The following is a 14,808-nucleotide window of genomic DNA, read 5'->3' on the forward strand; positions in this document are numbered from 1 at the left end:
CAGCCCTGGTGCACACATCTGGCTCTGTGCTCCAAAGCTTAGGGGTTTCCAACCACCAGCACAAGCCCTTTGCACTGAAGATAAATCAAGACTACAAGACGAAGAGAGGTTCAAAACACAACCCTGTTTACTGCCAACATAAACAATGTTGTCTACGAGAACAGCGCTCTCACCTGCTCGTCTGTGCCTTCCTACACAGTGGGTTATTGCTGTGCTTTTTGGCATCTCTGGTATTGTTCAGAAGAAGCTAGAACCTTTGTTTTCAAGTATCAGATGCTACAGAGGGCAGGACTTAACTAGAAATTAAGATCTTGCCTGTGCTGAGAAAACTATTTCAAGGTCAAAAAAATATGGCTGAGGTGGAGACATTGCAGCACCTCAGGCTTCATATGGCTGAAGCAGTGCTGCACAGGGACAGACGGAATGCCATCAGGGAGACTGCTGATTGACAAGATGTCTGGCAAGAGATCTCCTGGGCTGTGATGGACCAGCACATGGCCTGACCTGCAGCTTTCTCCCTCAGACAGCCCAGGCAGCTGCCTCAGCCAAGGGAATCTCCATGCTGCATGACTGCTCTGGCAAAACGGGAAGTCACAAACCCAACTTCAGGTGTCTCCTGGGGCTACAAGAAGACCCACTGTCTCCCAGCCCTGCCTGTGGAAAATGCTGATTACAGGGCTCAGGATGTCCTGTAGCACAGAACTAAGACACCTGGGTGGTGCTGCTATCTCCTACATCAGAGCAAACTTGGATTTCCCACTGCACCCCACCAGAGAAAGAGTGCTGGCAACACCTAATGTCTCCACAAGTACTTTGAATAAAGACAAAAGCCATCATGGAAATCCTACATATAATTCAAAATCACTCTTGAGGTAATCAATATTTATATCTACCTTATAAACATTGACACCCTTCCTTTAAAACTTATCAAGCCAGAGAAAGACATACAAGTAAAAAATGTATCAGGATTTTGATGCAAATTCAGACATTCCTATGTCAAGTTACAAAAATTAGTCCAGAACTGGAGAGTAAGGAGAAACAAAAAAAAAAAAAGGAAACACAGAACAACAAATCTGTCATTTTCTTGTTAATTTATATTTTTTAGGAAAATCTATTAACTTGATAAAGGCAAGAAAGAGAAACAAGAATTATATTAATGAGTACTTACCTTAGGACAGAAACAAGAACTCAATAAAAAAACAGATGTAACTTCTCTTTTACAATTTGTATTCTGGCAGTGCCTCAATTTCTAGCTACACACTAAGAATCAGTTGTGTTTAGATTAAGCAAACATAAGCGTACTTCTCACAGTTCATGTGCTCTTTAGCTTACTTCCTATGTCCCTATTTAAGAAACACCTTAGTTAGAATGTAACACATATTGTTAAACTTACTGATTTTCTTTAAAACACATACCACACAACACCCTCAACCCAATAAACCCAACACCCACAGGAATTAAAAATACCAGTGATTTACTAATCAATGACATTACTTGTTCCATCCTGGGAAAAATCAAAAGAGGGAGGAAAGGATGCATAAATATAGCCAATGTGGAGAGTGTTGTATCACCTAGCAAAACTGTAACACCTTGCTAGGCTTTCACAGACACTACGCAGCCATGTGCTCTGTCACACTCAACTCAGAAAACAAGACTGGGAACACCTTTATTCTGTTGACAGTTCAGCCCCTGCATGAAATTAGTCCCTAGCAAAATCTCAAGGCTCAAGTTAGAAAAGTATTCAATCATTTAGGGGCTTCATTTCCAGAAATTCCACCTAGGCCAACCCAAGATGTTTCCAGAAACACAGAGCACCTGTGTGAGAAGTGAAGACTGGGAAGGGATCTCAGCAGGATCTCCAAGGTGGGTGCTGAGGGGATGGCTCATACCAGACTCATTCTGGCAGCACCGAGTGACAGGATGAGGAGCAATGGCCATAAACTAAAACACAAGTTCCATCTCAACATGAGGAAGAAGTTCCAGGGTACATGTTGAAAACAAAGGTCTTTCACATTCTTCTGCCTTGCAGTGAAGTGAGGAATACAAGCTATGTAAGCTCATCTGAGGATTTTCTGTACATCAGTTCTCATTCATCTGAAATGAGGGCTAAACTAAGATCACCCACAGCCACCTTCTCCTGTCACTTCTGTTTCTTCAAGCAGAAATCAGTGTATGTGAAAAACCAAGTAACTCAAAAACTAGTAGGATCAATGAGGCTAAAATGGTTTGCCTCTGTCTGGTGGATAACACAGGTGTGTTTGCTTCTACTTAGACAAGGGAAACCGAGGCAGTGGAATTTAGACAACTATTCAGCCTTCCCAGAGTGGATCCTTTTCTTTGCGCTACTAAATTACTTATGGAGTGCATTGATTCTTCTGAGGGTAGAGGTTTTAGATACCTACTTCCCATGGAGATATAGCAATCTGAACCAGATCCTACCCTGGTTTCCCAAAGATCAGTGTCTTGTGGCAGAGTAGTTTCTAATTTCTGTGTATTTAACTGAACACAGCTTTTTGCAGACACCAGAGAAAGCAAAGGGGAAGACAGAAATGTAAAAATAACAGAATATAATGTATTTCTCCAACTTGAGAGATGCCTTGTCCAAAACAATCTGCACATATTCACGATATCCTTCTCATCTAAGTATTCGCTCGTGTTGAAAATCAGACTTTTTCTGTAAAGAAAGAACTGCTGTGCCCTCCCTTTCTATATCCATTTTTGCTTAAATGCAAAACTTCTCACAAGTTACTATTTTCACTCCTCTGTAAGACGTGGCTAAAACTGTCCAAATGTCAGAAAAATTATCAGTGGACAAACTAGACAAATATATACACATACATGGAGAAATGGGGCTCAGGAAACCAGACTTCAAATCTCTGCTCTCTTCTCAGTTACAAATATATTTAGTTAACATGTAAAAAAGAGGTATGCTGTGAGTTAAGAAATAGCTCCTTCCTTTTTTTGGAGTTGAGAACAACCCAAATTCAATGCTCTCTTTGCCCTTACCACAATGATGGGGAGGGAGTTCTGTGTAGGTGGTCACATCTGAATTACTCACTGTGGGCTCTACTTAGAGTCACTGTGGAGAAACTGAGATGACTCATTTTCTACAAAATTGATTCTTTCTCATTGTCTACCAAAAAAAAAAACAAAAAAAACAAACAACACAAAACAAACACAAAAAGAAAAACCACCAACCCAGAGACTACCAGAACTCTGTACTGATCCAATTAGATGAGAAAAATCTCATGCAGGATGCCTGTATTTCCCTGTATGAAATGTGGAAACAGAAAGTGGAATCAGAATGTGTAACCTAGAATCAGAGTATGTTTTAACAAAAAAGGTGAACTCTGTCTTTCTGTGGTGGACTCAGCAGTGATCAGCAGAAGCTGTACCCAAACAGGTGGGAATACCGAAGGCCCAAGACTGCTCTGCTGTACATACCCTGAACACATCCACAATAGTCCCCCCAGATCCTCCTTCTCACACCCCAGTGTTTAATGACTACTCTGTTGGCATACTCACCTTTGAGTAAAAAGACTTGGGAAGCATTCCTTCATAAGGTGTGGGGGTTCATTTGCAGTGTAGGAGTGAGATATCAATTCTAAGACTGGAAGACACAGTCCGAATTTTCAAGAACAGTCACTCCAAAAGTCAACTTGGGTAAAATATGAGCAGAAGATCCCACATTTTTCATTTCTTGTTGGAAAGGTTCTACTTACAAGTGAGATGCTGATCAATTTTGATTTGTTAAAGGCATCCATCTTCTGGTTAAACCAACTGATTTTAACAGTCATCCTTCAGCAGTTCATCTCTGGTACTATGGGTCCCAGTGACCTGCCCTTACCTTCAGCATCTGCTCTCCACAGCAGGCAGAGAGGTGCTGCAGTCTCACAAAAGAAACAAACTGATTCCCAGCCTCCAGCCCTTTCGTGAGCAGATTTAAGGCAATCCTACTACCAATGTGTGCAATCTTTTTGAGTAGACCACTGAGCAGTGATATCAACTGAAGTCAACAATAGGATTTATTAAAACAGCAATAAAAACAGCAGAAATACTTTATTTTCACTAAAGGCAAAAGGTATGAATGAGGCTGTGGTTCAGCTCAGTACTTCATATACCAGTTCATTTTGTACCAGGGTAAAAATGCAACAAACACTTCAATCACAGAACATCAAGCAATGATCAAAGGTATATTCACTCCAGCAGTTATATTTTGTACAGAAAAAATAGTTGGGTTAACCTCTAGCCCTGTCATCCAGTACTGCCATTGTTCTTCATAGGCCATAAGCTCTGTAGTGCATTTTCAAGGCCTTGAACATGTCACTTTTGCTTTGCCTTTTCTTAGCCTGCTTGTAGCTTTGGATTAACTGGTCTAGGTGTGACTACAATTTCTGTAACTGGTCAGGTATGTATATCCCTTCTATTTTATTTTTGTTTGTGTGTGGTACAACCAGAGTCTTGCACAGGCAGCAGTAAAAAGCAGCTATTCTATATAAAATATTTACCACTAACGCAGAAACTTTGTAGAGAGAAATGTAACAGCCTGGTACCACAGCAGAGGACTGGGGGAGCGGAGACACAGGATGTGGCATGGAAGAGTAGAGGCACAGGATGAGAAAAACAGGGCAACAGGCTTGGCATCTGAGACCATGGCCATAAACTAATCACCAATGGTCAACCAAAGAAATGCAGACCTGGAGCTGGACAAAACTGGCTTCAGAGATTACAAAGAGAACAAAGAAATGGTATCTAATACCCATAAAAGCAACTATATATAGCAAAATTCAGATGCAATGTGGAACTGCAGACCAATGAAGAAAAGAGACAGGTGTAAAGTTGTTTTACCAAACATACTAAAATGACCTCAGGTCATTTAAAGAGGGAGAAATAGGGAGGGAGGGAGAAATAGGGAGGGAGGGAGAGGGAGGGAGGGAGAGCAACATAATGAACATCATACCTCTCTCAGGAAAGGATTCCAGATGCTGACAATTTGCTACCAAGATAAAATCAGCAATCTTGGAACCCACTGGATTAGAAGAGGGGTGAATGTAACACCAGGAAGAGGGATAGAAACCAAGAACTAAAGGCACAACAATTTTTACTGCATTATTATTCATTATTTTTGTGTAATAATTGCATCTGGATTAATCATTATTAGACTTCCAAAAATTCAGTTATGCTAAGAAGAAATTCTTTGCTACATAAAAACATGCTGCCTTTTTGGCTGTGAACAAGGTTTTGAGCGGAACATTTTGTCTGGACATGCAGTCTTCATATCACAGTAAATAAATCCAGATAAAAATATTGTTTTATTCTAAACAGGTGTTGCCAGTCTTCTCAGAAGAAAGAAAAAAAAAAAACCCATAAACTCCTGGTTTTCCAAATAGTTCAGCAGAAATATGATCACGCATCCATACCTGACCCAGACCAAATTTGAATCATTGGGTGACCCAGCACTAATGATTCTGGAGCTATGGCCAGAAGACTACAGGAGCCAGATCTGTAAAGTGGGAGCATTTGTAAGGAGCTAACAAAATTACTAGAAAATCACGTTGAAGGGGTTATAGACTCATAAACTGCTAACACTTTCTCTTCATCAAACATATCAGGGTTTAGAAAGAAATGGTAAAGAATTAACATAGCGGAGAAGCAAGAAAGAAACAAAAAAAAAGAGTTACTTGAAGTCACTGGAAAATTACTGAGTGAGAACATTCTCTGGCAAAAGTAACTACAGATGGTAGAAAAGGGAAAAGCAAATACTTGAAAAGTTTCACTGATTTTTTTGTGGTTGTCTTTCACTGATTTTTTTCTTCAATTAACTCCCAGTATTGGGGCAATAAAAAAAGCAAGATGTTATTTCAGTTAAAAATGAAGATGGGGTAATTACTGTAACAGTGTCTCTCCTGTATTCTCACTTCCCTGGGTTATCCCAGACCTCTCTACAAACCAAGCACTTCATTCCCTTCCTGTCACACTCTTCCCTCATGGTGGAATGGGCTTCCCATGGACAAATAAATGTGCTTTTTCATGTGCTGTATTGCAACTACAATTGTACATAACACCCATATATCAAGGTGACCTCTGGACTGTTTTCCTTCATTTCTTATGGAGGCCCGCTGTTTGTTTTCCTTGACTAAGCTTTCTGGTAACACAGAATATCCTGAACTAGAATGGACCCACAAGGATCAAGTCCAGCTCCCGAGTCAACAAAAGCCCTTTGATGTGTGGATCGGGTCTCTTTTTACACTGCTTATACTCTCAGAACTGAAGAACCAGTAACAGTAAAGCAGGTAATCAGGAAAAGATTAATGAAAAAGAAGATGTGGACAATCTGCTGAGCCATTAAAGAGGTATTATGACCTTTCCAAATGCAGTTCTTGCCTGTACACATGAGGTGTAAAAGAATTAGCAAAGGAAGGGAGATGGTAAAACATCAGAAATAGGTAACAAAGTATGTTTAAGACTGATGTTAACCTATCAGGAGCACAATCATGCAACAGATAAGAATTGTGTAATTTGACACTGTCAGGTCATCCACAATCTTAAAATTCAGGGTCTGTGATTGGAGCCATGCTGTAAATAGCCTGTAGTTAAGGAACTACATGTACAACTCAGAGCTGTCTAGCTAACAGACTGCTAATCAACATAGCATCACCATCTCTCTTCAGAGAAGGCAGTGCTTGATGGGACCCAAGAGAGTCATGTTCTGAGCCTAGCTTCACTCCTCGCCAGTTGTCCGATCTTGCCTCATGCCTCTCCTGCAGTTTCTCATCTCACCCTTAGACTTTCTCACGCTGTGCCCAATCTCCTAGCAAGGAGCCTCAGTACTCAACTGCACTTCCAAGATCTTAGTAAAATTACCCACCAGACATTATTAAAAATAGACTAGTCCTGGCTTAGGCACAATCAAATAGCTGGTCTCCATTTCCTCAACACAGAAAGCATCACCATCTGAAAAGCAGCTAGAACTACAATACTGTAAATTCCTGCAAGGCTTTTAAACACCAGTTTAACCTTAATTACAACACAATGAACAGGTGAGTGTCAATCATATTTTATATTCTCAAATGGAAAATATACTTAAACCCAAATATTTTTGTCATCAATAAAAAGCATTTTATTCAGTGGTCAGAACTAGGACCAAGAGACGTGCAGATGCCTGACACAGAAAAACTTTTAAGCTGAAGTTCTCACACTCTGAGACCAGTAGAAATAGTTTCTGCTGAATGCAGAAGCAGAAATGTGCATGGCAAAGATGGCTAGTAAAAATAATGTGAATTCTTTAGAGGTAGTGGTTTCTCTTCATTGCTATAAATTAAAAGCTCTAAAGTCTTTTTAACTAAATGTTATTTTAATTATTTTCTGTCCCAAACCCTGAGACTATTAAAAAGATTCTCCTCATTTTGCAAATCTATATGCAGGCAGAACTGCTATTCATCTTCACAATACACAGTACACCAGAAAAAAACACCCCTGCCTCAGAATGGACTTCAGTTGCAAGTAAGTGTTTGAAATTATCACTCATTTATTAAAATCAATGATAATTAGCCCATCTGGAGTCACTAACTGGTTGTAGGCTTAGTGTCAAGTTCCTGAGATGCAAACCCAGTTCATTATCAACACTCAGCTAGCAATGTACTTATCTCTAACGGTAACAACTCTTGAGCAGTCTTGCTTTGCACTCACAAGAAATCAAATGCAAGAAATGCTCTCAAAGCCCATGAGGAAAATGACAGCTACTCGCATTTCACCGAACACCAGAACTGGCAAAAATCTTCCCTTTCAAACTCTAACTTCAATGACTCATCACAAAACAACTCAATCAGCAAAGCTCATACATCTGGTAGCAATGTGGTGCTACAGCTAAAGCCCTCCTCAGCCAACAGCTCACAGACCCAACTCCTTCCAGCATCACTCTCACCCATGAGGAAAGAATTCCTTCAACACAGCCTTAAATCAGACCAGGTATTGACAGAGCCCTATTTGAGACAAGGGGGGAGTTCATACCTCATGGAGTTACAGGTTCAACAGACCTTCCTGCACTGATTTACACCGAGTTTATGTTTTCAGACTTATCCCTGCAAACATAAAGACAAGGAGCATGATTGCTCTCATATGCTTCAGTAAAAGTGCAGTGCATAGGATCCACTGTGTCTGCAAACCTCTGTGGATGATAAACACCAGAACAAAGGTGATAACAAGCAACCAAGAAAGCCATAACATCAAGCATTGCTACAGTCATGCTGGTGGGAAACATTACCCACTGCCTTATCTTTCTCCAATTTTATACTGATGTTGAAATTTCACTGACATCTCCTATAGCAGCTTTTTTACAGTACAATCACCTCCACACTTTTGTACAGGCTATACAAATTTATCTTCAGCAGACCTAACAGAAAGCCTCTTAGATATCTTACTGGACCATTGCTTACACTGAATAGTGATGTACTTTTTCTGAGGAATACAGAGAGATGTATGCTCACTCAGAAATTACAGAACAACCACATAGACTGCACAAACAAAATGCCTAATCACTTCTAATGGAAAGTAAATATATGAAATTTGCCACCATCTTTTTCTGTAAATTCATGTGTTCTGCTGAAGTCATACACAACTCTGTGTGGCTTCCCTTTCACAAAAAGAAAAGATTATGGTAGAATTTTGTTGGCTGTTCCTTTGAATTCCAGAAGTCAGAGGGTCCATATGCAAACTCAAATATGCAAAAACAACAGTACAACAAACCCACCCACAAATTCATTTTAAGAATGATCTTGGAAAAAGTCTGAATAACCAGCACAGCTGAACTGTGTTTATCATTCACTCACCTAGGATCCTCAGGCCATTCTAGAGATACAAAAGCAGTTCATTACATTGAGAAAAGCTCACTCTTCTGGACATAACCATACTGCAGCTCATCAAACATTTGAATCAGTGTTTTACCTCACTCCTTATTCTGCCTCACGGGTTGTTCCTGGACAGACACTGCAGACACACAAGGACTTCTTGCAAGCTGCTAGTCAAATGCCACCACAGCTCTTTATGAGTAACTGGCTCATGGTCATGTGTCTTCCATGAGAACAGGATGGAAGGGGAATGTCCATCCTAAGTGCTGACCTTTGGAAACCACAGAGAGCTGCAGAACCCGGTGCTGTGCCACACAAAGCCAGCACTGGGTGAGACAGCTGAGACTTGAAAAGCAGAACAGCTGTTTCAGCACAACTATGAGGGCAGCTGAGTTAATTAGCTGTGACCTGCTCATCTGAAACTAACTCGGTATTTTCACAGAGAGCTGGCAATTTTTCACCCTGGACAAACAACTACACTGTAAGTCTCATTAGGAGTTTTTCAAATATTTTTCTAGTTGGGACAGAAAGTAGGCAACATTTGTTTAATTATTCCTACATCTTCCCCAAGGACCACAAGTATCATGCTTTACTAGGGTCTACTAAAATATCAAAGCAACTTTCAGTCTCAAATGCCCTTACTGCCATATCTCACCTGCTTTATTAAAAGACAAACCTATAATGCTCTTCAAGACACTTATTCAAATGTAAGCAGCCTTATGTGTAAGTAAACTCTATCAAGCATGTCTCCTTGAGGAGCTAGATCTTAAGTACCTCTAGAAATAATAATACTTCCAATCAGGAGCTAAGACAATCTAAAGAATGCACTGCTGTATGTATTTCATATCAGCACCTTTCCAAGTCTTCTAAATTTTGCATAAAACAATTCAGTAGTTACAACTCAGTAAGGTTTCACATGGCTAGGTAATGGTGATGAGTGACCTTTGAGTCATTTTTTCATTTTTGTTCCTTTTAAATAAAATGAGTTATCAAAACTGATGACAGCATCCTCATGATTCATTGTGTCCCTCACATCATCCCCAAAGCTAACTTCTTCTTTTTAAACAAAATCATTTGGTGAAAATGTGTCACAGGTTACAATTTGAAGCTGGTCTTGCTGTTAGATCACAATCACAGAGATTAAAAATAGTATATTTCAGTGCATACAAATAGTCCATTTAGCTTCAGAGAATTATTCTGATGTATAAAATCAAACTGCAATACAGCTTTAATGAAAAAAAAAAAAACCTGATGATAATCAATCTACTGTCCAATTCATAGAAAATTATTTATTTGTGCATATGTATCACTGGATTGGCAAGGGACGCTTATAATAAACATTCTGAAGGTCACCAGGCATCTCTCATTACAAGACTCTGGCTTTACATTCTTGTAATTCTGCGCAAAACTTGAACCATCTCAACTAAAACATTTCACAGCCAACACCAACTCAAGATGGGGGTATTTTTATTAATAATTACAGATTTAAAACATTAATCTATTTCAAGTATCTATATTTTGTTTGGAGTACATTAAATCTTCCCAACTGGCTAGCTTTCTTCTATGGTCTCTAGATGTTCAAGCAGAGACTTGATATGCTGAAAGCTTTTGAATAAGCTTTTTTTTTACATCCCAAGGAATCTGTTAAGAGTCTGGGCCTTTCCAGGGCTTGGAGGACACAGCCTTGTGCATGCTCAACAGCAACAGATTTATCATCTCAATTTCCCCACGGTTCCATTTGTGCAGGGCACGCTGCCGAGAGGCTCAACAGGAGCTTCCTTGTAGCCACTGGCTCTTCTGAGTTAAGCTCTCTTTAGTGTCCATAGGCCTCTTACAGTGAATGACCTCCAGATGGGTCCAAGTTGCCTGAGCTGATGTAGACATAAAAAGAAGAACATACTGGGTCAGTTAGGTAAGGGGGAAAGAAGCCTGCAGGTTCTGGCATAGCACTAGTAGAACTGCACAAGGAAACCAGTACAGAGAGCAAGTAGAATTTGATGAAGGGTGAAATGAGGGCCAGGAGTCACAAAGGACTCAAGAATGAAGAAACCTGAGTGCAAACTGGATGATGCCTGTCTGAGGAGCAGCTGGGTAATAGCCAAGGATGGGAGTTTTGAGATGCTGGCAACAAAGTGGCCATAGCACCTTGGGCTCTAAGAAGAGAGGCAGAGCCAGGAGATCCAGGGAAGGATTCCTCTCTACTCAGCTTTCAGCCGAGCATTTCTGAAATATTTCATCCAGGTACCAGCCCCACAGTGCAGGGAAGCCGCTAGGGAACTAGGGCGAGTACAGGGAAGCACCACTGGGATAGTGGGGCTGGAGCATCCTGCCTGTGTGGAGAGACAGCTTTAGGGGGAACAAAAAGGCAGCCCCAGTGCCTGTGGAAGATACACAGGAGATGCTGATGGGCTATCCCGAGAGTCTGTGTGCACTCCATCTTTGTAGGTTTTCAAGACCAAACTGGGTAAAAACCAGAAGCAGCCTGATCTGATCTTAAAGCTGTCTCTGGTATGAGCCACAGCTCGACCTGGGGATGCAGAGATTTCTTCAGCCTGAGTTATCCAGTGATCCTACAAATTGGGCAAGAGCAAGAGCAGCCAGAACAGGACTGAACAACCTTCAGCAGGCATCAGGATATCCTGCTCCCGGGGTCTACCACAACACCAGGGCTTCCCACACCACCAGCCCTATCAGCCTCTCAGTGCCTACCCTTGCTACCCTACTGCAACCTTCTCCATCAAACACAAGGCCCAAGCAAGATGTGCTTTCAGTCACTAAATTCAAATTTCACTGGTAGCTCACGGACAGTGGGAAGAATGCAAAAGTCTCCTTTTGGCTTCTTTGATTTAAGAACCTTGAACATTACCCACATGGCATTACAAGCCATTCAGACCGCAAAGTCAGGCTCTCAGAAAAAACCATGATGGCAAAACCAGAGGCTCAATATGCCACAGGAAATTTGCTCCCGAAGAGGGCAAGGCCTGGCGCGGGCACGGCAGCGTGCTGAAAGGCAGCTCCCAGGCGGGTGCCGCGCCGCCCTTCCAGCACCGCTCACCTGTGCTGCCCTTCTCCCAAAGCCAGGTACCAAGGGCAGGGGCACCGCTCTGCCTGTGCAGGGATTTGCCGAGAGCCTGGTGGAGGCAGCATCTCCTGCTCTGCTTCAAGCCCTGAAAGAGAGCGGCTGTGCCGCAGCCAAGCAGAGCCCACGCCTGCCTTCCTGCTCCGTCACCCCACGGCCACCCCCAGCGCAGGTACACCCCAGCAGGAGAGACCCGATCCCGGGGAAACGCAGGAGCCTGCTGCCCACGGAGGGACCAAGCAGCACCAGCTCCATCCCTTCGGTTCCTTTTCCCTGGCGGCCCCTCCCCGCTCGCTCCCTCTGCCCCCACGCCCCGCGGTGGTCCCCGGCCGCCGAGCCCCAGGGCGGGGGCGATGGCTCTGCGGCGGGCGGTACCTGGACAGGGAATCGCCGCTGGGCGGCCGCGCCGCCGCCCGCCCGGCGCCCAGGCTCTCGCAGCTGGAGCTCCCCTCCATGCCGGGCGGCCCCGCGGCGGGCGCTGTCCCGCGTCCCTCAGCGCCGCGGCCGGCGCCCGGCGGGGCGGGAAGCGGCCATGCTGGCCCGGCGTGCCGCGCGGGGGGCGGGCCGGGGCGGGGCCGAGGGGCCGCGCCGCCGCCGCGGGCTGCGGGAGCCGGGCTGCGGGAGCCGGGCCGCTGCTGCCCGCCGGGCCGGCCCGGGGGTGGGCGCGGGGCTGGCCTCGAGGGTGCAGAGTGCGCCGCGATCCCCCTTTGCTGTCCTCCTGAGAACCGAGGGAAGGTGGCTGCTGCCGGGTTCCATCCCCAGAGCACGGTGGTCGTTCCTGAGAGCAAAGAAGTGGCCTCTCTCAAGCATCCCTCCTGAAGTCAGCTCAGCTGCGTTAGGCTTTCCAGCTGGGTTGTGCACCCACAGTTAGAACAGTTGTGCTCCTCACATTTGTCATTGCCCCTGTCTGCTCGAGAATCCTCACTGAGTCTGTCCCTCGGGTGGGTGCAGGGGGCTGTGGAAGGTGGCGGGTCACAGTCACACCGGTCGCGGCTGCCGGGCGCTGGCACGGATCCTCTGTGGCGTTACCCGGCGGAAAGCTCGGATGCATCCGTGGCGATGTGTATCCGGAAGAATTTGCAGGCACTGTTCGGTATCAAGTGTTCTGCAGGGAGAGCCATGCTGCGCCCAGTTCCTTGAAGCAATCGAAGAGCGGGAGAAAAGCTCTTGGCGTTGCTTACAAAGATTGAGGGACTGCGTGTTAAGCCTCTCATATCAAGGGTGCAGATGTCTTTCAAATGTTTAGCTGTTTTGGCAAGAATCTCATGAGGCAAAAAGAATGAACCGCTGGGGATGCGTTAGGAGGCTGGTGGGTTTCCGGAATGGCCTGCTTGTTGGTAAAGAGCATCTTATGTCAGGAGAATCCATCCAGATGGACCTTCCTGTTTAAATACTACCTCAAAATAGGATAAACTCTGTGTCTTCTAAACAATTGTATACTGTGTGGCTGTAGAATGGTTACTGAAACATTATCTCTCTTCATGTGTTGATGGATGTGTTTCCCTCTGTTATTTCCCATTTTGTTCCTGTAGTCAGAAGTCATGCAGGACGCTGAAGCTTGTTCATAGCATCCCCACCTGAGACTGCATGATCCAGCTGTAAAACTGTCTCTGTTGCTCTTTCCTTTAGTCTCTATCAACTGCTGTTGAACAAGGTTGATGTGGGATGGTTTTGAAGCTGGTTTAAACTTGAAAATGCAGTTTAGTTGAGACAAAGTTTATTTTTGTATTTTTCATTTGATCTTCTGAGCAAAGAGTTACCAAATTGGCAAATGAGTTTTGGGGGAAGGAAATTTTCAGCCTAGAAAACTGTGGAGGCTTTTCTAAAATGAAAACTCTGTTTCACGGTTAAAAGTGAGATCCTCATTCGAAAAATAAGCTAATTGCTAGTGGTTTATTGCAGCATTAAAATCCAAACAAAATCCTTCAACATCATTACAATTGAAGAAATCCATTGACCTGTGCTACAAAATTATTTTAAATGTTCACCTTTTTTCCTTCTCTCTGGTTAGGGGCAATGACCGTTTTAGAAGCACCATTTATTAATAAAAACTGAGGTATGAATGGCATACTGTCTCTCTGCCTCTGCTGTTTAGCTTTCCATCCACACCTGCGTCGGGCGAGCAGAGGGTGTCCTCTGTGGCACATGCGGGCAGGGGGTGCTGTCGCAGCAGCACTTCAGCATCTTTGCTAAGCAGTCAGGCAGTTCCTGGTAGCCTTTTCCCACTGGTGTGCTCTCTTCCCAGCCCTTCCGGGGATGGAGTTCCTGGCGGTAGTAACCCTTGGGAGAAGTCAGCGCTGTAGAACTAGCACAAAGCAGTGCATGTCTCCCTTTCAAATCTTATCAAATAGCCTGGTGGTGAGTTGGTACTACCTCTATTCCCTCTGTTAAGCTTAGTTTGATAGAGGTGCAGTTGTTTAAAAAAAGTCAAGTAGGAATAAAAACAATATATAAACCTTCATTTCTATGTGAAAGTATTAGAATGCCTTCCTTTCTTCCTAATTTGCTATTGATGTGGCATCTCTAAGCAGTTTATTGATGAAGTGCTCTATTTGCTTTTTACTGCCCTGTTTTGTTCTTGGCCTTATCCCCAGGGCCTGTGAAACCCTTTAAAAATTCCCACTGGTGCTTTGTAAATGAGAACAAAGCTAATCACCTCCTGCATCTCTCCTGCTGCTGAAAGAAACTAGCAGTCTGCTCAGTGAGTCTTTCTACTCAACAATACCACATTTTCAAAGTCAGTCAGAATATTCTCTCTGTGAAGTGTGTTTCCTCAGGGCGCTTAAATGTGATGGAGAATTAAATAAAGGCCTGACATAACCAAAACCAATTAAGGGCAATTCACAAGACTGTTGTATAACTGATGCAAAATAAGTGTCGTTC

At 43.4% G+C, this 14,808-nt stretch overlaps 1 protein-coding gene across 2 annotated transcripts in view; it reads right to left on the minus strand.

Moving 5' to 3' along the window:
• MTMR2 (myotubularin related protein 2) overlaps nucleotides 1-12,505 on the minus strand; it is a 61,510-nt gene extending 49,005 nt beyond the window's left edge. The window contains exon 1 of one of the 2 annotated variants that reach the window (XM_030269632.4): nucleotides 12,301-12,505. In XM_030269632.4, the coding sequence (XP_030125492.1) occupies nucleotides 12,301-12,380 (80 nt within the window). In that variant the 5' untranslated portion in view covers nucleotides 12,381-12,505. The remainder of the gene's footprint in view (nucleotides 1-12,300) is intronic. The other variant, XM_072927285.1, reaches the window with a different exon arrangement.
• Nucleotides 12,506-14,808: the final 2,303 nt, after the last annotated feature.

The sequence above is a fragment of the Taeniopygia guttata genome, chromosome 1 (assembly GCF_048771995.1).
Source record: "Taeniopygia guttata chromosome 1, bTaeGut7.mat, whole genome shotgun sequence".
NCBI classification, from domain to species: domain Eukaryota; kingdom Metazoa; phylum Chordata; class Aves; order Passeriformes; family Estrildidae; genus Taeniopygia; species Taeniopygia guttata.